This window comes from Phaenicophaeus curvirostris, chromosome 18, assembly GCF_032191515.1.
Source record: "Phaenicophaeus curvirostris isolate KB17595 chromosome 18, BPBGC_Pcur_1.0, whole genome shotgun sequence".
NCBI classification, from domain to species: domain Eukaryota; kingdom Metazoa; phylum Chordata; class Aves; order Cuculiformes; family Cuculidae; genus Phaenicophaeus; species Phaenicophaeus curvirostris.
The window spans coordinates 8,574,256-8,596,069 of NC_091409.1; the positions used below are offsets into that span (position 1 = coordinate 8,574,256).

Consider the following 21,814-nt stretch of genomic DNA (forward strand, 5'->3'; position numbering starts at 1 on the left):
TCGGTACCATGTAAGAAAATAAAGGGGGTAAACACATTCTGCCCAGCAAAACAAAGCTTTTAGTGAAGATGGGCACCTGATCCTCCTACTGCTACTCCTATGGAAACGCATCGGAGCAGAAACCCCGTTGCCATGACACTGCAAAAACAACCTCGCCACGGTGTGCGAGGAGTGGCTGCCGAGTGGTGCTTCCTTCAAGGCTCGTCCAACGTGGGGATTTGGCACCGCGCTTCCCAGGGAGACGGAGTCTTCTGAACAGGCTGCACGCAAGGCAGTTCAGGTAAGAAGTCCATGTTATTTGTAATCAGTGTATCTGGAACTTAACCCCAAAAGGAGAGCCTCACTGCTTCCAGTTGTACGTTTAGGGTATGTTACCTACAGAACTTTAGAACTTGGATCACACAACATGGTTTGTTTTTATTTAACCCCCTCCACACTGCAGTTGTAAGAAGTCTGGAAGAAGGTGTTTTTGGAACTCTGCATCATCCAAAGAGTGTGTGGGGACTGGAGAAGGCAGTGGAGGAAGCACCTCTCACCTGGCAGGGTGGAGGATGCTCCAGGAGCCAGGAAACTAGTGGTGCCATGTTTAGGTTTTCATGGCTGTGCAGAAGGGTACGACACGGGGAGGACCAGGCCCAGCTCTGTGCCGAGCAGGCGAGGTGTGACAGAACAGGCTAGGCAGGACCAGAACCTTCCCTGTACACAGGAAAAAATTGAACTCTCCATAGCCCAGTATTAATTATGATTAATTTCTTTATAATATTCTTATGGGCTTAACTGAGCTGTGCTGGGGTGGTAAATTCAGACTACAGAGGGCAGCATAGGAGACAATAAACGTTAAAACCTTTGAAGAAACTGTTACTGATTGAATCAATTGTCCTTTTACTATGAGACAAGCTCAGTGACTGTACCTCTCAGCTCTCTTCAGGCTGATAATTTTAAATATACATAGATTTTATCCATTCACCTAGTTTTGAAACCTCATTTCTGGGTTTTCTGGCCTTCCAACTCAACAGTAGATTATGTTTTCCCAATGAGACCAAAAGAGTTCTGCCTCCTACTGTCCCTTCCTCCACATCCTGAAGAGATTCCTGACATGCTTCAGCCGCAGAGCTTTGCTTTGTTTTCACGCCACAGGCACACACAGCTCCTCTCTGTGCTTCGGATGCACTGTGGATTCCCAGCTCCACCTACTCTTGTTCCCGATGTGCCAGTAAACCAGCTCTGAAGCCAAACTCCAGAAGCACTCGCATAAAACCGCAACAAGGACCACAGACACACAGAATGAGGAATTCCTCGCTGCTCTTGATTTTAATAATCCCACTTCCACCCCAGCCATGGGTGTTCACTGTGTCCCAGCCTGTTCCTCTGTGCAGCTCCACCAGCCAGGCCGCACCAAGAAGCAAGAAAGGGTTTGTGATCAAAAGAAACTGCAGAGTCACAGCTGAGGAGCTGAACGCTTCCCAGTGCCCTCACCCAAGGCAGGCTCTGGGCACACTGATGTCCTCCTGCAAGCCCCAAAGGCTGCGGCTATCACAGCGTGAGCTCCAGGGGTGACAGTCTAAGAAGGCACCATGGCAATGGCACAGCCACCTCAGCCCTCCAGGATGCGATTGATGAGCTTCATTTCCTCAGCAGTCATGGGGTTCAGGTTAAATCCTTTCAGCTCTGGTTTCCCTGAGAGAATGCACAGAAAAATGAGGATTTTGCTACAGAATAAGTGAAGCAGTCCATGATAAAACTCCTGAGGGGCTGCAGGGCAGGCAGGGACAGCCCTGTGAGTGGCTGCAGGGTCACCCCAGTGGGATGCAGGACCCCAGTTATGGTGCCGGTGGGGGCACAAGGAGCCGTGCGGCACTGCTGGAGCAAAGCCAGTGGGAGAGTGGCTGCAGAAACACACAGAGCACAGGAGTTTCTGGACCCTCCTCTCAACATATGACGTTTCCCTTCAGACACTAAGAGGGTTCCAGAACAGAAGCGTTTACCTTGAGCTTCGAAGAGACGGTTGACCTTCACGCGCAGTTCTTTCCGGAGGTTGTTTATCTCTTCATCCAGATGTTCCTGGTCTGAGACAAGCGGGACAGGAGTGAGGAGCACTACAGGCTCTGGGCTGCAGGCAGAGCCTCCCATGGGACACTCAGAACAAGAACGGGCTCTTCCCCAGCTGCTCATGGTCCCACCCTGCCCTTGGCTGACCACAGGGTGAAGCCCCAGGCCTCCTCGTGTACAAGGAAGAGCCAAGGGATGGCCAGAATCCACCCGCAATCGCCCATGGGAGGTTCGGGGGACATCGCTGAACAGAACTCTTTTTATTTTTCCACAACCCAGTTACAGCCAAGGCAGTGTGCAGAAAGAGGCCCTGGGCTGCCCGCCTTACCCTTCTGTAGCATCTCCCGGGTCTGTGTTTTCGGGAGCTCGACGAACATGTCCCCAAAGCAGACCATGGCCTTGCCTGGGGGACAGAAGAGGAAAAGAATCGGGTGTAGTCAGGGGTGCTCGTCTGCCTAGACGCCGCTGCCCCTGGGCCCTGTTGGCTCAGTGCTGCCACAGCAGCCAGGACCTGGCCTCACCGTCGGGCTCTGGGTCCTTCTGCAGCGCCCGCAGGGCCTCACGATTCCGGTTCCGCTTCACGTCCAGGTCCACGATCTGCAGCGAGACAGAGGCAGATGAGGCTGGGGGCTGCGGGTGGCAGGGAGACGGGGGCTCGCTGGGGCTGAGGGCAGCCGGGCGGAGAAAGTGGGGTCACGTCGCGCCTGGGCGCAGGGCGGAGGAGAGGGGCAGTCCTGCTGCAGGGAAGGGGACTGCAGGGAGGGCTGGCATGGGGAAGGGAGGCCCTCCCGGGGCTGGAGGCTACGGGGAGGGGAGAGAGGGGGTCCTCCCGGGTCTGGGGGCTACGGGGGGAGGGGAACAGGAAGGAGAGAAGGGTACAGGGAGGCGAGAAGGGTAGGGGGAGGGGTGGGAAGGGGCGGGGTCCCTTCGGGGCTGGGGGCTACGGGGACGGGAGGTGGGGGCCCCCCAGGACGGGGGAAAAGGAGGTGAGGGCCCCCCAGGACGGGGGGAAAGGAGGTGGGGGTCCCCTAGGACGGGGGGAAAGGAGGTGGGGGCCCCCCAGGACAGGCCGTACCTGCTGCCGCGCCGCCAGCACGTCCTCGGCCAGCTCCTCCACCTCGGCCAGGTAGCGCAGCACGAAGGCCGGGTCCCGCGCCATGGCGGAGCTCCGGGTCCCGGGCCGCTCCGCTTCCGGTCTGCGCTCCGGGTCCGCCGCCTCTCCCCGCCGGGCGCCACCGCAGCCGCACGCGCGAGTTCCGCCCTCAGGGCGGGGGCCGGGGCTGGAAGGGGAAGGGGAGGGGAAATCGCAGCGCGCCCCCTGTCGGCCGTGACTGGGGCTGCGGCCACCGCGTGGGGGCGAGCTGGGCCGGGGGGTGGCTACCAGCGGGGCCTCCATGCTGGGGCTTGGGCAACTGGAGCTCGCCCCCACAGGGCTTCGGCCACTGGGCTAGCTGGAGTAGGGGGGTGGCTACCACGGGCCCCATGCCTGCACCTACAGGCCTGTGGTGACCCCGCTGCAGGCAAGCTGCGCTGGAGGGGTGGCTACCATGGGCCCCATGCGGGTGCTTGGGCAACCAGAACCCCCTCGCCCCTCTGGCCGCACCGCAGCTCCTCACGTGTGTGAGTTATTTCTGTCCTGCCAGCACCGTGCTTCCTACTGCTGCCCCTCGCTGCTGCCTCAGAACGGATCCATAGGCTCAGGCCAATGGGATGAGGATCAACAAGGCCAAGCGCCGGGCCCTGGACTTTGGTCACAAGAATCCTGTGCAGCTCCAGGCCTGGGGAACAGCGGCTGGAAAGCTGCGTGGCAGAAAAGGAGCTGGGGTGCTGCTTGACAGCGGCTGAGCACGAGCCAGTAGTGGCCCAGGTGGCCAAGAAGGCCACCAGCATCCTGGCTTGGATCAACCATGATGTGGCCAGCAGGAGCAGGGAAGGGGTTGACCCCCTGGACTCAGCGACTCACCTCGAATCCTGCGTTCAGTTTTGGACACCTCATCCCAACAACGACGTCTGCAAGACGCTGGGGAAGCAGCAGCGATGGAGGGGACCTGACCTGTTGGCTTGTGACCTTCGTGGGACTCATCTTGGTGAGAAGGGTGTGTGGGGACCCTCAGTGCTGCTGGAGACAAGGACAGCCCCACAGGGATGGAGGTGGCTGTCTGATGGTCACCGCACTTCCATGGGCAAATAATCCCTTCAGGGAGATTACCCGGATCGGAAGATTACTGGCCCTAATCCCATAAGGTCATTTGTTGCAGTTAACTGGGGAGATCTCCTCTGTCTGCAGTAGCGCGTGCTAAAATAAGGCGGCTTCCAGGGGAGCGGTGGAAGTGAGCGCTTATGCTCCTGGCCAGGCTGCGAGTGATTCACACTCGGGTTGGATTTTTTCCTGACATCAACCAAAAGAGGCAGCGGGACTGGGGCTGGCTGCCAGTGCTGGAAAATGCTCCATTTTTCGGTGGGGGTGGCTGGCTGGGGATCCACAGCCTGGATCGGGGGCAGCTGCTTCCCGGCCACCCTCTCAGGGTTGGCTCCTGCAGGGTCCCAGCAGGACACGGGCGCTGAGGTCAGCTGCGGAGCGGGATGCAGGACGTGGTGGGGGGTACGGGACATGGGATGCAGGTCTGCTTTTCTCCTGCAGCCTTACACCGCAGCATCCACTGCAGAGAGATTGCCTCCTGCTTTCTGCCAGGCAGGAAGGCAGCGTTTGATCCCTATTGCTTTGATAGGATCAGATGGGAAGAATGCCTGATTCTCCTGGTATCGCTGGGATCAGAACTGGAGCTGGAGCTACATCCACCTCCCAGTGACAGCCCTGTCCATCTGTCCTGCAGACACACAGGCACGGCCTCCTGAGGCTGGGATTTGGCCCAGCAGGGTGAGTGGGAGAAGAGGAGGCTGAGGGGAGACCTCATTGCTCTCTCCAACTACCTGAAAGGAGGTTGTGGAGAGGAGGGAGCTGGGCTCTTCTCCCAAGTGACAGGGGACAGGATGAGAGGGAGTGGCCTCAAGCTCCGCCAGGGGAGGTTCAGGCTGGAGATTAAGAAAAAATTTTTCACAGAAAGGGTCATTGGGCACTGGCAGAGGCTGCCCAGGGAGGCGGTTGAGTCCCCTTCCCTGGAGGTGTTTAAGGGACGGGTGGACAAGGTGCTGAGGGACATGGTTTAGTGTTTGATGGGAATGGTTGGACTCGATGATCCGGTGGGTCTTTTCCAACCTGGTGATTCTATGATTCAAAATCTGCACAGGAGAGAAGGGGATGGGAGCAGGGTGGAGATGGGGACAGGGCTGGGGACAGGCTGCTTGTGTCCTCAGCAGCAGAGGGAGGCACAGTGGCCGTCTGGGGCTGCCAACAACAGCACAACGAGTTGTTGGGCTGCATGGAGGGCAGGGTCCTCTCTCCCTGGTAAGGGCATCCCAGCTCGGCACGGGCATGGGGGAAGCGGCAGCTGAGTCTGCTGCAGCAAGAGGGATCGCGAAGCCAAGGGCACCAGGAGAACATTCACCAGGCAGCGAGCAGCGGCTGATGCTGCGCTCTGCCGGCCTCTCCCCAGCCAAGCTCTGAGCCAGCTGCAAGTCATCATGGATTTCTCTTGCTGGAGCCGACACCGGGGCCTTTTGCTTGGAAGCCAGGCTCAGCCCAGGGACCAGAGGTCCGTTTGGGCCGGTTGGAGATTTATGTGGCCCCCTGGGAAGCAAGCAGTCAGAGGGACCAGCTGCTGAGGGCTGCTTTGCTTTGCTGTGTGTTTTGTAGTGGAAGGAGCAGGGTTTGGTTTCATCATGTTCTTTTTCTTCCTTGCTTTCATGAATGCAGCTAGAAACCCTCCCCACCTGCCTGCTGACAGTCGCACTTGGAGACTTCAGGGATGTTTATAGGGGTTTTGTCTCTTTTGTTTTCTTTTTTCCTGTGGCTGCTGGGGCCTGTTTTTAAGATAAATCAGGCTTCAAGGCACAGCCCCTGTGTTCTCAGGCTGTGGATGTTTAACTCTGCTTTCAGAGAGGGCGTTTCAGGGTCTGTGAAGGAAGGTGTGTCCATCTGTCCCTGGTCTTCAGGTCCCTTCTCCCCGGTGCAGTGCCCACCGTCATGGCAGCACCATCTCTGCTCTGAGACAGAGATTCCCTGCGGACTGATCCCAAACAGGGCTGGGGCTGCCCAGGTGTCAGAGGGGGCTCTGACCAGCAGAGCCTGTCCCCCAAAAGTGCCCTGGCCCTGACCAGCAGCGGGTGAAAGGCTCCTTTCTTGGGGCTCTGGGATGCTGGGAGCATCCCCTCCCCCCAGCAGGCATTTGTCGAGGGGATCTGTCAGGAGCATCTCAAGGTTAGGTATTTAAGTCGCATTACCCATGCTAATACATGCAGCACAAGCCTCGCCAAGGGCCTGACTCTGCTCCCTTGTGCTGTTGAACGCCTTCCCCCTCCCTGCTCCTTCGCTCCGTTGTGTGTACCCGGGCTCGCTAGGGTTTGTGCTGATCCCCCTTGCTGTGCAAGGCACAGTTTGGAAGTTGGCCGTGTTCCCTAGGATAAAACACGCTCCCCCTCGCTGTGGGCCGGGCTCCAGCCTCACGCGTGGCTCCGCTGCAGGCACACGCGGGGCTGAGCACTGAGGGATGAAATGCAGTGAGCGAGCGAGAGTCCGTCCCTCTGGGCTGGAGGCTGAAGCTGCCTTGATGAGGCAGCTGCCTCCATGCGATCACCCTCCCTGGAGACACCCGGCAAAGGAGCAGAAAGCCGTTTCCCTGCCAACATTGCCAAGGATGCCGACACAGCACTGCTCCCTGTGCGAGCATGTGTCCCATCCCGGTACCAGCCCCTCGCACTGCCAGCTCGCCCAGGGCACACTGGCTCTGCCGGAATGTGGCATCTGACCTCTTACAAGCAAGAAAGCTGCCTGGAGGAGAAAGCCCTGGGGGTGTTGGTTGTCAGCGACTGAACATGAGCCAGCAGTGGCCCAAGTGGCAAATTGGCTTGTATCAGAAGTGGCGTGGCCAGCAGGTCCAGGGAGGTTATTGTCCCTCTGGACTCGGCACTGGTGAGACCGCTCCTTGAATCCTGTGTTCAGTTCTGGGCCCCTCAGCACAAGAAGGATGTTGAGGCTCTGGAGCGAGTCCAGAGAAGAGCAACGAAGCTGGGGAGGGGGCTGGAGAACAGGCCTTATGAGGAGCGGCTGAGAGAGCTGGGGGTGTTTAGCCTGGAGAAGAGGAGGCTGAGGGGAGACCTCATTGCTCTCTCCAACTACCTGCAAGGAGGTTGTAGAGAGGAGGGTGCTGGTCTCTTCTCCCAAGTGACAGGGGACAGGACGAGAGGGAATGGCCTCAAGCTCCACCAGGGGAGGTTCAGGCTGGACATTAGGAAAAAAATTTTCCCGGAAAGGGTCATTGGGCACTGGCAGAGGCTGCCCAGGGAGGGGGTTGATTCACCTTCCCTGGAGGTGTTTAAGGGACGGGTGGACGAGGCGCTGGAGGACATGGTTTAGTGTTTGATAGGAATGGTTGGACTCGATGATCCAGTGGGTCTTTTCCAACCTGGTGATTCTATGGTTCTATGAAACAGCGAAGAGATGGTGGGGCAGGGCAACACCTGAGCACAGATCCCAGTGCCCCAGGTCCACCTGGAGACCTTGGCGCTTCACCAGGTTGTGCGGCTGTGTAGGGACATCCCCAAGGCTGTTGCTCCAACGCAAGGCCCAGGTCCCTGCTGGGATCCTTTGGGCCATCTCGAGCTGGAGAGTGGTGGTCTGCGGCCCTATGCTAGCCCTGAGGAAGCAGAGTCACCCACAGCGTCTTTGTCCACCCACACCCATGAAGGGACAACACTGACCTGTCCTGCCTCAGCGCCGGACAGAGTCGTGCTGGGCTGAGGGCTGAGTCTCGGGGTGAGGGCAGCCCAAGGTCGCCCAGCAGCTGCCCAGGGTCAGAGCGGGGCGCAGGGGGCATCGCTGGCACCGGGCAGGGGTCAGCGGGACCAGGCGCCCCTTCCTGGCAGGGACTCCGGGGGTCGGGACCGAGCACGGTCCGGTTACCCTTGCCGGTGTGGGGTGGGGTAAGTGCCGACCGGGACCGTGTGCTCCTCCGGGACCCCCGCGGGGCGGCTGCCCCTGGCGGAGAGGGAGCGGCGGGGCAGGGGCTCCAGTGGCCGGGCGGGGGGATGGTCGGTGGGGCGGGGGCTGCCGGGGGGCGCTCGGCAGGTCGGGGGCTGCCGGGACCGGTCGAGGGGGGGCTCAATGGGGCGGGGCACGGGCGGATGCTGCCGGGGGTGGGGGTGTCGGTGGGGCTGGGGCTGCCGGAGGGGGGCTCGGTGGGGCGGGGCAGAGGCGGGGGCTGCCGGCGTGGGGCTCGGTGGGGCGGGGGCTGCCGGGGCCGGCCCGTGGGGGGGCTCAGTGGGGCGGGGCAGGGGCGGGGGCTGCTGGGGCCGGCTTGGGGTGGGGTCGGGGGTCCGGGCGGCGGGTGCCGGGCGGCGGGGGCGGGCGCTGTCGGGGCGGGCTCGGCGTCTCCGTCCTCCCTCCGGAAGTCTCTCCCGCTCCCTCCTTTCTCCTCCTCTCCCCCGACAACATGGCCGCGAAGTCGGACGGCGGCGGCGGCGGCCCGGCCGTGAGGCTGGAGAGCCCGGAGGGCGGCGGCGGGAGGCGGGCGGGGGTGGCCGTGCCCCCGACGCGGCGGTACCGGCTGCGGGACGGGTGCTGGGTGCTCTGCGCCCTCCTGGTGTGCTTCGCGGACGGCGCCTCGGACCTGTGGCTGGCGGCCCACTACTACGTGCGGGGGCAGCGGTGGTGGTTCGGGCTGACGCTGCTCTTCGTGCTGCTGCCCTCGCTCGTGGTGCAGCTGCTCAGCTTCAGGTGGTTCGTGTACGACTTCGCCGTCAGCACCAAGGACAGCGCCGCCAGCACCAAGGACAGCGCCCGCGGGCCCCGCGGCTGCTGCCGCCTCTGCGTCTGGGTGCTGCAGGGCCTCATCCACCTGCTGCAGCTGGGGCAGGTCTGGAGGTACGGGATGGGGGGGACAGGGGGCTGGGATGGGGCTGATGCAGCTGGGGCAGGTCTGGAGGTATGGGATGGGGGGACAGGGGCTGAAATGTGGCTGGTGCAGCTGGGGCAGGTCTGGAGGTATGGGATGGGGGGTGGAGGCTGGGATGGGGGGACAGGGGGCTGGGATGGGGCTGGGGCTGGACTGGAGGTACAGGTTGAGGGGGACAGGGAGGTTTGGGGGAGACAGGGGGCTGGGATGGGACTGGTGCAGCTGGGGCAGGTGTGGAGATATAGGGTGTGGGGGGACAGGGGGGCGTGGGTGTGCCAGGGGGCTGAGATGAGGCTGCTGCAACTAGGGCAGGTCTGGAGGTACAGGCTGGGGTGGGAACAGGGGGCTGGGATGGGGCTGCTGTAGCTGGGGCAGGTCTGGAGGTACGGGCTGCGGGAAGGAACAGGGGACCGGGATGGGGCTGCTGCAGCTGGGGCAGGTCTGGAGGTATAGGGTGTCGGGGGGTATGGGGCACCAAGGGCGGGGATGGGGCTGCTGCAGGGCCTCATCCATGTCCTGCAGCTGGGGCAGGTCTGGAGTTATGAGGTGTGGGGGGACAGGGATGCTGAGGATTGTTATGGGGCTGCTGCAGGGCCTCATGCACCTTCTGCAGCTGGGACAGGGCTGGAGTTATGGGATACAGGGGTCATGGAGCCAGACTGGGGGTGGAGGGGGTGGCAGGGTGCAGCAGGGTCAGGAGTGGGGATAAGGGAATGCACCATGGAGATCACAAGTGGGGACAGCGAGGCATGGGAGGAAGTGTCTGGGGGTGGCAAGGTGCTGCAGGGGCCCAGGGGGCTGGGGAAGGGGGGAGGCATGGGGATCAATCCCACCGCACCCACTGCAAGAAAAGCCCCAGCAAACCCAGTTGTGGGTGCAGGCAGGATCTATGGGTGCAGTCACGAGCTGTGGGTCAGGCAGGAGCTGTGTGTGGCCCCTGCTGCTCAGCGGGGTGGCACAGACCTGCTGTCCCCGTGGCTGGCAATGCTGGGCCTGCTGCTTCTCACACTCCAATCCTCATGCCAGGCAGCTCCCTGCACTGCTCAGTGCTCTCTGCCCTCTGTGGGGTGAGGGTGAGGGCGCATCATTTGTCCCCAGCCTTCCCAGGCTCTGCTGCCAGCCCGTTCCTGACCCTGGGAATGGCAGGGCGAGTGGCAGCTTGGCAGACTGGAGAGGGCTCCAGGCCCTTCACCTGTGTCTGCACAGACCCTCCAGAAGTCTAAGATAATGGTTTATTGGCACCTTTCTCCCCTGTGCCATGGAGCTAGGGCTCTGCTCTCTCCCAGCTCAACTAAGCCCTATCCTTGGGGCCATGGCTCCGAGCTGGACAGAGCCGGCAGTGCTCCCAGCTCTGATTTTGGCGTTGTTTTCCCTTCTGAGTAACTGTAGTAGAGAGGTTCCTCCACTCCCTGTTGTTGTCTGCATGCGTGCCTTCATCGCCTGCTTCTCCTGGGATTCTCCTGAGATGTCTAAGCTTGTTTGTTAGCACAGCGTGCACCCTGCTAGAGGGGCCCCTGCCAGGAGTTGGACTCGATGATCCTTCAAACTCAGAACATTCTATGATTCCCTCACCAGCACAGCCACTGCCTGCCCCTCCGTGATCCCACCCATCCCTGTGGCAGCTCTCGGGGCGCACTGGCTGCAGGGTGGGTGCAAGCCCCCCCCTTATTTGAGCTGGTGAGGGAGAGGATGGGAGCTGTCTGGCTTCAGTGAGCCTTGGCCTGCGGGCAGTTACCTTTTCCTGGCCTGAGTTCATAGAATCACAGTGTGTCCTGAGCTGGAAGGAACCCACAAGGCTCATCGAGCCCAACACCTGTCCCCACACAGGACATCCCCAACGCCGTGTGTCTGAGGGCGTTGGCCAAACAATTCTGAAGTATTGTCAGTCTTGGTGCCGTGACTGCTTCCCTGGGAGCTGTTCTAGTGCTTCACCACCCTCTGGGAGAAGAACCTTCTCCTAATGTCCAACCTAACCCTCCTCTGGCGCATCTTAGGAGAGATGTGCCCGCTGCGGTTGGGGGCTTTGCTCCCCGCGGTGTCAGCCGCACTCTCCTGATCTGCTGCACCACACAGGCTCTTAAGCCAATTAAAGCAGGAACTCTCAGCATTGACCCTCCAGGACATGTTGGTCTCAAGCTGCAGCTGAGGCTCTTTCTAATCCCGGGATTTGGGATTAGCTCGGGTGACCAGTTAAATGCAGTTTGCTAAACCCATTAGCGAGGCTGGATCTGGTGCAGGTGGATGTGGCACTTAAAGATGTCTCAGAGAAATGCTGCATGTGAAGGAAAGGCTTTTCCCTGGCCAGGGCACTGTGCCCCTTGTCAAACATCTCCCCTTCCCTTAATTTACCTGCCTCCTCCCTGCTTTGCCATCACCTTGGATTCATTCCTACCAAATCCTTCGCTGTGCAGCCATGAGCCTCACCTGTGACAAAGACCCCCAAATCACTAAAATGCAGGTGCTTCCCGGCTGCAAAGGCAGCTCTGAGCACTGGATCTGAGGCTGTCCCGAGTTAAAGCTGCTGCTAGAAGCTGCTGAAGTTAGTTATCACCAGTATGTTCATATTGCACTTGCAAATTTTCTGCCACGGATGCTCTCCAGAGACTCTGCTGGCTGTGTGGCCGTGTGTGCGTGTAAGCAGTAACAGCACAAGGATGGGCCCATGCTGCTGGCAGCAAACCCATCCACGGTGGGGCTCTGGAAAATCCATCCATGGGGAGACTGGAAAACCCATCTGTGGTGAGGCTGTGGCAAACCTGTCTATGGTGGGGCTGCAGTAAATCCATCCATGGTTAGACTCCAGTAGATCCATCCATGGTTGGACTCCCCTAGATCCATCCATGGTGGAGCACTGGCAAACTGGGCGCCTGCCCAAGCCCACCACCTTCATGCTGCAGGGGTTTAGTGTGATTACTCTGTAATACAAAGGAGGGAGCAATTAGCCCTGAGAGCTCTCGTGGTTGGTTTCTGCCTCATCATCAGTTTTTTTAAAAATTAAATGATTTTTTTTTGTTCAAGTGATTGATTCTGTTCTTCCCATGCAGCTGCCGTGGCGCTGGGTTGGGAAGCGCTTGCCGTGCGCTGTCAGCGCGTGGGGATGTTTCTCTGGGCTGAAACACCACAGGATGATCAAATGCATAACAAATAAGAATCAACATTTCATTCTGGCAAGTTGATGGGAGATAAAATCTCATTTTAATGAGATCTATGGAGCTGACGGGAAGACAGGAGAGCAATTGTGGCCCCGCCGAAAGCCGGGGGGAGGCGGCTGGTCACTTGTTGAGCAGCTGAGGAGCTGGGGATGGCGTGGCAGATGCTGGCAGTGCCGCGGGGATGACACGGTGCTGGGGTCTGCACGGGGGGCTGCTGCGCTCTGCACATGGTGGGATTTTTCACAGAAAGGGTCATTGGGCACTGGCAGAGGCTGCCCAGGGAGGTGGTTGATTCACCTTCCCTGGAGGTGTTTAAGGGACAGGTGGACAAGGTGCTAAGGGGCATGGTTTAGTGTTTGATAGGAATGGTTGGACTTGATGATCTGGTGAGTCTCTTCCAACCTGGTTATTCTATGATTCTATCACAGCCTTGATGAGCCTGATTAGCAAGGCCGATTGCAGGGAGAGGAGGAGGTCACCAGTGCCTGCGCCTTATTGCGTGTCGTTGCCCTTGGACCAGCGGTGATGCCCTGTGGCATCCTGGGCTTCACGTTGCTTATGCCGTTGCTTCTCCCTCAATGCCATGTCCCCTGTTCCCAGGCTGTCCCCTCTGAGAAGGGGGAAGCAGGACCGGGGGCAGCAGTTGTGGCAGTGCCACGATGGCAGCGCCGGCCTGGCTGCCTGCAAACAGGTGGCACCGGGCAGAAAACATGTGCCAGGAGCTGGGAGGCGAGTGGCCACAGCCTCTTCTCCTGATCAGCAAGGAATGGGAGCAGCAAAGGCTAAAATTAGCTGCTCACTCCAAAATGGGCAATCAAATGTGATTTTGACACCAGTGCAAAGCAGCCGGTGGGGCCGGGGGCTGGGCTGGTCCCCGACACCATGAGCACCCGCTGAAATTGGGGTGGATCTTGCCCAGCAGCCAGCTCTCAGAGGGGCTTTGTGGGGTCTGGGCACAGCAGGTGGGAGGTGATGGGGCAGGTGGTGACAAGGCTGCCCAGGGCGTCATCGGCCCTGCTGGGGAGGAACAGGGGAGCCTGGTGGGACTGGTGTGTCCATCCCAACGTATTGAGGGAGCCAGAGCGGCTGCCCGGGGCAGGAGCAGATGGCAGCGAGGTGGCACGGGGGGCCTCGGTGGCCCCAGCCGATGGCCCTCACCGTGGTCTCAGGGCTGTGCAGCCCAGAGGTGGGAGCACCCAGCTGTCCCTGCACTGGGAGCAGGGCCAGCTCCTACCTCCTCCCGCTGACGGATGAGCCAAAAATGCTGGGATCAGGATTTCTCCCATGCTTCAGGCTAATGGAGTCAGCTGGCAGTGCTTTCTGGAGCTGATGGAGAGGCTGTCGCTCTGTGTGATGGTTTTACTCAGCTGGGAGGAAGCTTTATGGCCCAACGTCCTTCCGCGTCATCTTTCTATTTTCCTCCTCATCCGGCTCCCTTCTGCCCCTGCGGCAGAGGAGCCACTGGTCCATGGTGCGGGCAGGGCTGCCCAGGGATGCCCTGTCTGTCCGGCATCGTGTCCCTTCCTGTGGTGCCCGGATCTGGCCCCGCGCCACAGGGAGGGGTCCCTGGTGGCAGTGACTCAGCCGGCGCATGTGTCAGTGCCACGCACACCTCCGCTGACCCCCGGCCGACGACCAGATGGCTGGGGCTGGCATGTGTCCGTGCCCACAGCCTTGCCAAGAGCCGAGGCAGCGTCGGCACAAGTGCCTGGGAGCTTCCCGCGGGCACCGCGGCACGACCAGCTGGTGCTTCCCTCCTGGCCAGGGCAGGGGGCAGCAGGGCAGGCTCCATGCCAGCACCAAAATATCCCCTTTGAGAAGCAGCTGGATATGGTGTAGCTGGAGCCGGGCACCCCAAAGCCATCGGTGGCCAGAGAGTGGGGCTGTGGGCAGGATCCCTGGTCAGGATGGGAGCCAGACCCTGTGTATGGGGAGAGGGCACAGGGGCAGTGCCGGAGGGCTGTATGGGCACCACCACGACTGGGTGGGCAGTGGGGTGGTGGCCAAGTGAGCCCTGGGGCAGCTGGTTTTGCGCAAGCTGCCCCTTTCCAGCATCTCGGGGCTCTGCGTGGGACAGGGATTGGCATTGCCACATTGCACCCTGGCCGTGGGGGGCTTTCCATGGCCCCAAATCAGGGGGGAAATGCTTGCCCGAGTGGTTTGGCAGTGGTGGAGGTGAGCAGGAGGTGAGTGGGCAGGGGGAGGTGAGCTCGGCTGCCTGGGCAGTGGGGGCTCCTCTCACCCTCTCACCCCTCCTTGCACAGGTACCTCCGCACGCTCTACCTGGGGCTGCAAAGCCGCTGGCAGGCCGAGCATCGCCGCCGCCACTTCTACTGGCGGATGATGTTCGAGAGCGCGGACATCAGCATGCTGCGGCTGCTGGAGACCTTCCTGAAGAGCGCACCCCAGCTCGTGCTGCAGCTCAGCATCATGGTGCAGCAGAACAGCATCGAACCGCTGCAGGGTAAGGGACACGGACCCATGGCAGGGAACGGGTGCGGCTGGAGGGGGTCCCGGGCTGCCACAAGCTCTCATTGCCCCTTCCGGCTTTGCATCCACAGGGCTGTCAGCCTCAGCCTCGCTGGTCTCCCTGGCATGGATGATCGCCTCCTACCAGAAGGTGCTGCGGGACTCGCGGGAGGACAAGATGCCCATGTCCTACAAGGGGGCTGTGGTGCAGATCCTGTGGCACCTCTTCACCATCGCCGCCCGTGCCATCGCCTTCGCGCTGTTTGCCTCTGTGTTCCAGCTCTACTTTGGCATCTTCATCGTTACCCACTGGTGCATCATGACCTTCTGGATCATCCAGGGTGAGACGGACTTCTGCATGTCCAAGTGGGAAGAGATCATCTACAACATGGTGGTGGGCATCATCTACATCTTTTGCTGGTTCAACGTCAAGGAGGGACGCAGCCGCTACCGCATGTGCATCTACTACATCATCACACTGTCAGAAAACGCCGCCCTCACCGTCCTCTGGTTCCTCTACTACGACCGCAAGACCACCTCCGACTTCGACGCCTTAATCCTCGTCTGTGTGGTCAGCTCCAGCTTCGCCCTCGGCATCTTCTTCATGTTCATCTACTACTGCCTCTTGCACCCCAACGGCCCCATGTTTGGCCCCCAGGCCGGGGGCTGCATTTTCCGGCAGCCGCCGGCTCCGGCGCCGGCGTCCCCCACGGATGCCGTCACCAGCCCCCCACGCTCGCTGCCGCGGACTACAGGGGGGGAGCGGGAAGGGGCACCGGGGGAGCGGGACAGCTGCGTGCCCGTCTTCCAGGTGAGACCCTGCGCCCCGCCGGCACCAGCCGCCCGTGCCCCGCGGACAGAGGGGCCCGTCATCCGCATTGACCTGCCCAGGAAGAAGTACCCGGCCTGGGACGCCCACTTCATCGACCGGCGCCTGCGGAAAACCATCCTGGCACTGGAGTACGCGTCGCCCACCACCCCGCGCCTGCAGTACCGCACCCCCGGGGCCCCCCAGGAGGTGCTGGAGTACGAAACCACCGTGTAGGGTTGGAGGGCACGGCGGGGCCCTCCTGGTGCCATCCCAGCTGCCCCGGGTCTTCGCAGCCGTTTGCCTTTCCGATGGGTTCGCCGGTGCTGCCGTGCTGCCACGCCGAGCACCCCGCGGGCGGGGGCCGGGGAGGTCTCTTGGTGCTATGCCCCCCACGCCACCCTCCTGCAGCCAAAACCCCTGTCCCAGCCCTCCCCGGCTCCCCCAGGGCTCGTCCTTGCCAAAATACCTCACCGGTGCCTGAGCCCGAGGTGGTGGGAGCTGCGACCCCGCGGCACGTGACGGGGTCGGTGGTGCAGGATGGGGACCAGGGCTCCCCCGAGGCTGGGGGACGGTGCCCGTGAGGGGCTTAGGGCACAGTGGGGTAGCAGGTGGGGACACGGATGCCAGGGCAGAGCTATGGGACTGGAGCACAGCTGCTCCGGGGCGGCTGTGTGGGTCCTGTCACCCCAGGGAGCCAGGGCAGGGGACAGATGGGCTCCAGCCAGGCCCCCTGTGCCCCCTCAAGCCCTGCAGGTCCACCCCTTTATCTCCATCCTTGGTTCCCCCTGGCTTACAACCCACCCTGTGGAGTGCAGACCCTGGCCCGGGGAGCCCCTTGGGGGTGGCACAGACCTTGCTCCCCCCCCAGCACCGAGCTGGGCCCCCAGCTCAGGCTGGGATGGCTGCACCCCATCATCCCTCCCTCCCCATGGGAACCGCTTCATCTCATCGGGTTTGTTTTCACCTCAATGGTGACATTTTTTGTGACATTTTCTACCTCCACTATGTCTGGGGAGGACAGGGCCTGGCTGGCACCTCTGGGGAGGGCATGTGGGGCCACTGGTGTTCCTGGGGCTCCCCAAAGTGGGAATCACCCCCCTCTCCGTTCTACCCTCCCAGCTTTGGTATCTCTTTCCACCTGGGAGTGTTTGCATCCATATCTCCATTGACATCAGCCCTGTCCCGCTCCCCAGTATAAACCTGAGCAGGGATCCTGTCTCCCCCCACCTCCCCCCTGCCCGGAGGAGCAGGGCTGCCCCAGGCTCTGGGTTTGAATGTGTCCCCTTCTCCTGCCCGGATCCGTTGGCGTGTCCCGACCCAAAGGGCTGTGCTGAATGTACCCTGTGCCCCCCCGGGGCCAAGCGTGACACAAGGGGGTGCGTGTGCACGTGTGTGTGTGTTTGTGTGTGTGTGCAGGGGGCTGCAGGGCAGGGGAGCTGCCGGACCTCCCCTGGCTGTGCACCAGCCCTGCACCCCCGGCCCCCGTGCCTTCCCCGTGCCCCCGACTCGGTCCCCGTGCCAAACCCTGCGCCAAGCTGGGGTACGTGGGCAGCCTCGCCGCCCCACCAGGCACCACGCGAGGCTGCGAGAAGGCTGGCGCGGGGGGCTGCGCGGGGTGGCGTGGGTGCCCAGCCCCGTGGCACAGCCCAGGAAGGTGGCAGCGTGGGCTTGGTGGCATCACATTGGTTTTCTTTCCCGTTTCTCTGTAGCTGGAAAGACGGGGTGACAGCAGGCTGGGCCGGGCCGCCGCTGGGGTCACTGGTGCTAACTGGTGCTAACTGGAAGCCTCGGAAAAACCTTTCAGAGGAGGGTGCGGAGCACGGTTGAGGCTGGACGGCGGGCTGGGCCCCCCAACCCTCCTTCACCGTCATTATCGGGCAGACCCCAGGGTGGGTGGCGAGCAGGCCAGGCAGCACTGGATGCGGGGCGGCTCCTGGGGGGTCTCTTTTCCTCAGGGAAGGTGGGGGGCAGCATGGGGCAGCTGGGCTGGGGTCACCCCTGGAGGCGTCGAGCAGCATCGCAGCAGGTCCCCACATGGTACCCAGATGACAGCAGCTCCTCCAGAAGCCACCAAGGATGGAGACAGGCAGCATGGGGACTGGGTGCCGGCACGGGGCGACTCCTCTGGGGTCCCCAAACCCCTTCGCTGTCCCCCCAGGGCAGGAAGGAACCTCTGGTTGGGGTGATCTGCAAGCCCCATGCCCTTCACGCCAGGGTTTGCGTGGGGACGCAGGGCAGAGGGACAATTTTCTATGCACTCAAGCCACGGTACCCTCAGCCCTGGGCTCTCCGGGCAGGGATTTCAGCAGCCGGCACCGAGCCTCTGCCTGCGTGGTGCTGCCCTGCTCGGCGAGGGGTGCCCGGCTGCGTGAGGGGCACAGGGCAGCGCGAGCCCCTCTCCTAGCCCTGGGGCGCAGCCGCCCTCCTGCCCCTCGCCCAGCCGCATGGGAAGCCAAGCCCAGCTCCCTGGTGCCAGCGGCAGCACCGGGGTGGCAGCGCCAGCCCACCAGGACCACGGCGAGGGGATGGAACCCAGCACCCAGCAGGGCACTGGGGGACACGGGCAGCTCCGGGGGTGCTCTAGACCCCACTAGGATGGGGGTTCCGGTCCCCGAGGGTCGCAGCAGGGCCACCCCGGCTTCAGGGAGCAGGGAGAGGTTTGTGCCGGCTCCATTGGCTCCCGGCGGGGGCTGCTGGGGGGCTGTGACCCGGAGGGTCTCCCTGGCCCCCCGCGCTGGGACCCAGCGGCCGCTGTCACGTACTGTAAATATTCTGTGTGCCACCCTCTTCTCTGGGACCCTCGGCACAGGCGAGCGGGAGGCCGGGGTCCGTACCAAGACTTTTTTGTATACCACAAACTTTTTGTATATTTTTAATTTTGCTGCGACATGAGATATTAAATTCATTTCAATAAGCCCTGCCTGCGGGAACCCATCCTTGCCGTCCTGCACCCTGTGCTGCCCCCACTCCCGGGTGCTCGGGGCACGGAGCAGGATGGGCTGCAGCGGTGCTGGTGGCCCTGGCCGGTGCTGGTGGCCAGCAGGGATGGGGTGCAGGATGCAGCATGAGGCCACTGGACACAGCCACGGGCAGCTGTGGACACGGGTGCTGAGCACTCCTGCCGGTGCCGTTCCCCGTGGGCTGGGCAGGATGGGGGTAGCACAGCCAGCTTTGCCCCACGAGGACGGGGCTTGTGTGGGGTCAGGAGGGAGCAGAACTGACCCTCACCCAGGGGGACCCACAGCAGGGGCTGGGCAGCCGGTGGGCACCCCCAGACCTGGCTCCAGGCTCGTCCCAGCCTACGGCAGCCTCTGCCCAGAGCCCAGCCCAGGTCAAGGGCCACCAGCAGATCCAGCCACGGTCCCAGTCCTAGTCCTCATCCCAGTCCCCATCCTAGTCATGGCCCTGTCTCCTTCCCAGCCTCAGTCTCCATCCTAGTCCTAGTCCCAGTCCTGGTCCCAGTCTCAGTCCCAGTCCCTCTCAGGCCAGCCCAGTCCCAGTCCCCATCCCAGTCCCAGTCCCTCTCAGGCCAGCCCAGTCCCAGCACGCCCCAGGAGGGGCAGGAACTCACATCCTGGCCATCCTGGTGGAGTTTCCGACACAGGAAAACGCAGCGGCGCCGAGCGGGGCGGTGGGGGCAGCTGTGCTGGGAGGCAGAACCATGGACTGCGAGGCCAAGAAGGGGAAGAAGGTGCGTGGGGCTGGGGATCCGGGGGGGACATTGGGGGTTTGGGAGCTGGTGAGACTCATGGGGACACCTGGATGAGGGGTCCCGCACCCCCTGCCACCTGAACGACCCCAGCGGTGCAAACTCAGGGTGAGCGAGCAGAGAGGTGCCCGCAGACCCAGCGTGTGGGTGCCAGGGTTGGGTGCCCAGCGCTGACGTGTCCCCGTGCCCACTCTCCCTGCCAGGGCTTCGTGTCACCCATCAAGCGGCTGGTTTTCCCAAAGGCAGCTCGGCGGCCGGCGCTCCGCAGCAGCGTCTACCGGCGGCCCCTGCACTCAGTACCCCTCTATCCCCCCGACTACCTGATCGACCCCCAGATCCTGCTGCACGACTATGTGGAGAAGGAGGTGAAGGTAAGGGGGTTTGGGGGTCCCCAGGGATGCCTGCTCCCAGCAAGGAGGGATGTGGCCACCACACCGAGAGCCACCACCCGCGGTGGCCAGGAGGGTCCTGGTGCTTTCCCTGCTCAGACAAACACCCAGCGAGGGTGAGCTGGAAGGGCAGGGAGGACTCCCCCGCCATGCAAGGTGTCTCTGCACATCAGGGAGATACAACCTCCCTTTGGGGGTGCCCTGGAGGAGGATACACAGCCCCAGCTCCTCCAAGCTGCTCTGGGTTTTGTCCCCCCCAGTTTTTAGGCCACTTGACATGGGTGACAGCATCCTTGAACCCCTCCAGCCGGGATGAGGTGCTGCAGCTGCTGGACACAGCCAGGGTAAGAGGAGTGCCAACCCCCAGGTGCCCCCCCCAAGTGCTGCCCCGCACTGCTGGGTGCCCCACGCCCCTGCCATGCACTCTGCCTCCGCAGCAGCTGAAGGAGCTGCCACTGCAAACGACGCCGGAGCAGGACAGCATCCTCAGCCTCTCTGCACGCTGCCTCCTGCTCACCTGGCGCGACAACGAGGAGCTGATCCTGCGCATCCCCACCCACGAGATCGCCGCGGCGTCCTATCTACGTGATGATGCCCTGCACCTCCTCATCCTCAAAACCGGTGCGGGTGTCTGGCTGGGGGCACCAGCTGTGTCCTCAGGGCATGGAGGGGGACAGAGGTTAGGGAACATTAGGAGTTGCCAGCTCCAGCTGGGCCAGCAGCATGGGCTGAGCACAAAGGCCCACGCTGCACCTCTGGCTTGGAGAGGGGCTTGACAGGGGTCCCCTTGCCAAGGGCTGGAGGGGGTGCTGCCTTGGGCTCCCCATTCCCAAAAGCTGGAGGGGGTGCTGCCTCGGGCTCCTCACCATCCCCGTTCCACAGGGCTCCCCATCCCCACCATCCCCACCCTACGGATCTCCCCAATCCCTCCCCATCCCGCCGGCCACTGGGACAGGGCAGTGGGGCAGGGGCTGGGGGCCAGGTGAGGTGGGCATCGCAGCCCCTGCCCTGCTGTCCAGCTTCATTTCGTTGTGCCAGGCCTGGGCGTGGACCCCGTCCCCGCGGGCACACACCCCGAGGCAGCCCCAGCCGGCGTGCCCAAGGCGTTCCCCAAGGCGTTCCCAGCTGAGAAGCGTCCAGGGGGCTCGTGGCCGGAGGGTGGGCGTCTGGGGGGCCCGATGGAGCGCCGGCACACCATCTGCAGCCTGGACTGGCGCGCGGCGCGGGGCGGGCAGGAGGGCCACCAGGGCGGCAGCCTGGAGCGGCGGCGGGGCGGCAGCTGGGAGCGGCGGCAGCGCGGGCGGCCCTCGGGCAGCTGGGAGCGGCGGCAGCCCTGCGGCGGCAGCTGGGAGCGGAGGCAGGCGGGCACCGCCGGTGGCAGCTGGGAACGCGGCACCGGCTTCGGCAGCTGGGAGCGGCGGCATGCCGGCAGCAACCCGCTGGACCCTCAGGAGCCCTGCCCCGACGCCTACTCCAACCTCATCATCCTCGCTGTGCCCAACAGGGTGAGTGGCACCAGCGTACGGCCACCCAGCGGCACGTGGCCACCTGATGGCAATCGTCTGGTGGAAAAGAATCTGGGGGTGCTGGGCAACAGCCATCCTAGCAGTGGCCCAGGTGGCCAAGAAAGCCATCATCATCCTGGCTTGGATCAGCCATGGGGTGGCCAGCAGGAGCCGGCAGGCATCATCCCCTACACTCAGCGCTGGGGAGGCTGCACCTCGAATCCTGGGTTCAGTTTTGGGGCCCTCAGTCCAGGAAAGACATCGAGGGGCTGGAGTATGTCCGGAGAAGGGAACGGAGCTGGGGAAGGGTCTGGAGCCCAGGGACTCTGGGAGCAGCTGAGGGACCTGGGGCTGTTTAGTCTGGAGAAGAGGAGGCTGAGGAGAGATCTCATTGCTCTCTGCAGCTCCTGGAAAGGAGGTTGTGGTGAGGTGGGTGCTGGGCTTTTCTCCCAGGTCATAAGGGATAGGATGAGAGGGAAAGGCCTCGAGTTGTGCCAGGGAGGTTTAGATTGGATATTAGGAAATATTACTTCACAGAAAGGGTTCTCAGGCCCTGGCAGAGGTGGAGTCCCCATCCCTGCAGGGGGTTTGAAAGCCAGGCAGATGAGCTGCTCAGAGATGGTTTAGTAGTGGACAGGTACAGGTGGACTCAATGATCTCAAAGGTCTTTTCCAAACAAATGATTCTGTGATTCCATGTTCTATGGGCACCCAACGTCTC

The 21,814-nt window shown here is 62.3% G+C and overlaps 3 protein-coding genes across 4 annotated transcripts in view; 2 read left to right on the forward strand and 1 right to left on the reverse strand.

Annotated features, from left to right (window-relative positions):
* CCM2L (CCM2 like scaffold protein) overlaps positions 1-21,814 on the forward strand; it is a 42,610-nt gene that overhangs the window by 19,157 nt on the left and 1,639 nt on the right. Inside the window, exons 2-6 of one of the 2 annotated variants that reach the window (XM_069871530.1) lie at positions 19,151-19,182; positions 19,404-19,571; positions 19,850-19,933; positions 20,027-20,210; positions 20,628-21,094. In XM_069871530.1, coding sequence (XP_069727631.1) covers positions 19,153-19,182; positions 19,404-19,571; positions 19,850-19,933; positions 20,027-20,210; positions 20,628-21,094 — 933 coding nt within the window. In that variant the 5' untranslated portion in view covers positions 19,151-19,152. Of the gene's footprint in view, positions 1-19,088; positions 19,183-19,403; positions 19,572-19,849; positions 19,934-20,026; positions 20,211-20,627; positions 21,095-21,814 lie in introns of those variants that run through there. The other variant, XM_069871529.1, reaches the window with a different exon arrangement.
* PDRG1 (p53 and DNA damage regulated 1) lies at positions 1,286-3,270 on the reverse strand. The gene is made up of 5 exons (XM_069871622.1): positions 3,125-3,270; positions 2,571-2,646; positions 2,378-2,452; positions 1,986-2,066; positions 1,286-1,677 (listed from the first exon to the last, which is right to left on the reverse strand). The coding sequence occupies exons 1-5, from the start codon at positions 3,206-3,208 to the stop codon at positions 1,595-1,597; spliced, it is 399 nt and encodes a 132-aa protein (XP_069727723.1). The 5' UTR covers positions 3,209-3,270; the 3' UTR covers positions 1,286-1,594.
* Positions 8,535-16,063, forward strand: XKR7 (XK related 7). Its single transcript, XM_069871643.1, has 3 exons — positions 8,535-9,028; positions 14,476-14,675; positions 14,773-16,063. Exons 1-3 carry the CDS (start codon positions 8,598-8,600, stop codon positions 15,723-15,725), a joined length of 1,584 nt encoding a protein of 527 aa, XP_069727744.1. The 5' UTR covers positions 8,535-8,597; the 3' UTR covers positions 15,726-16,063.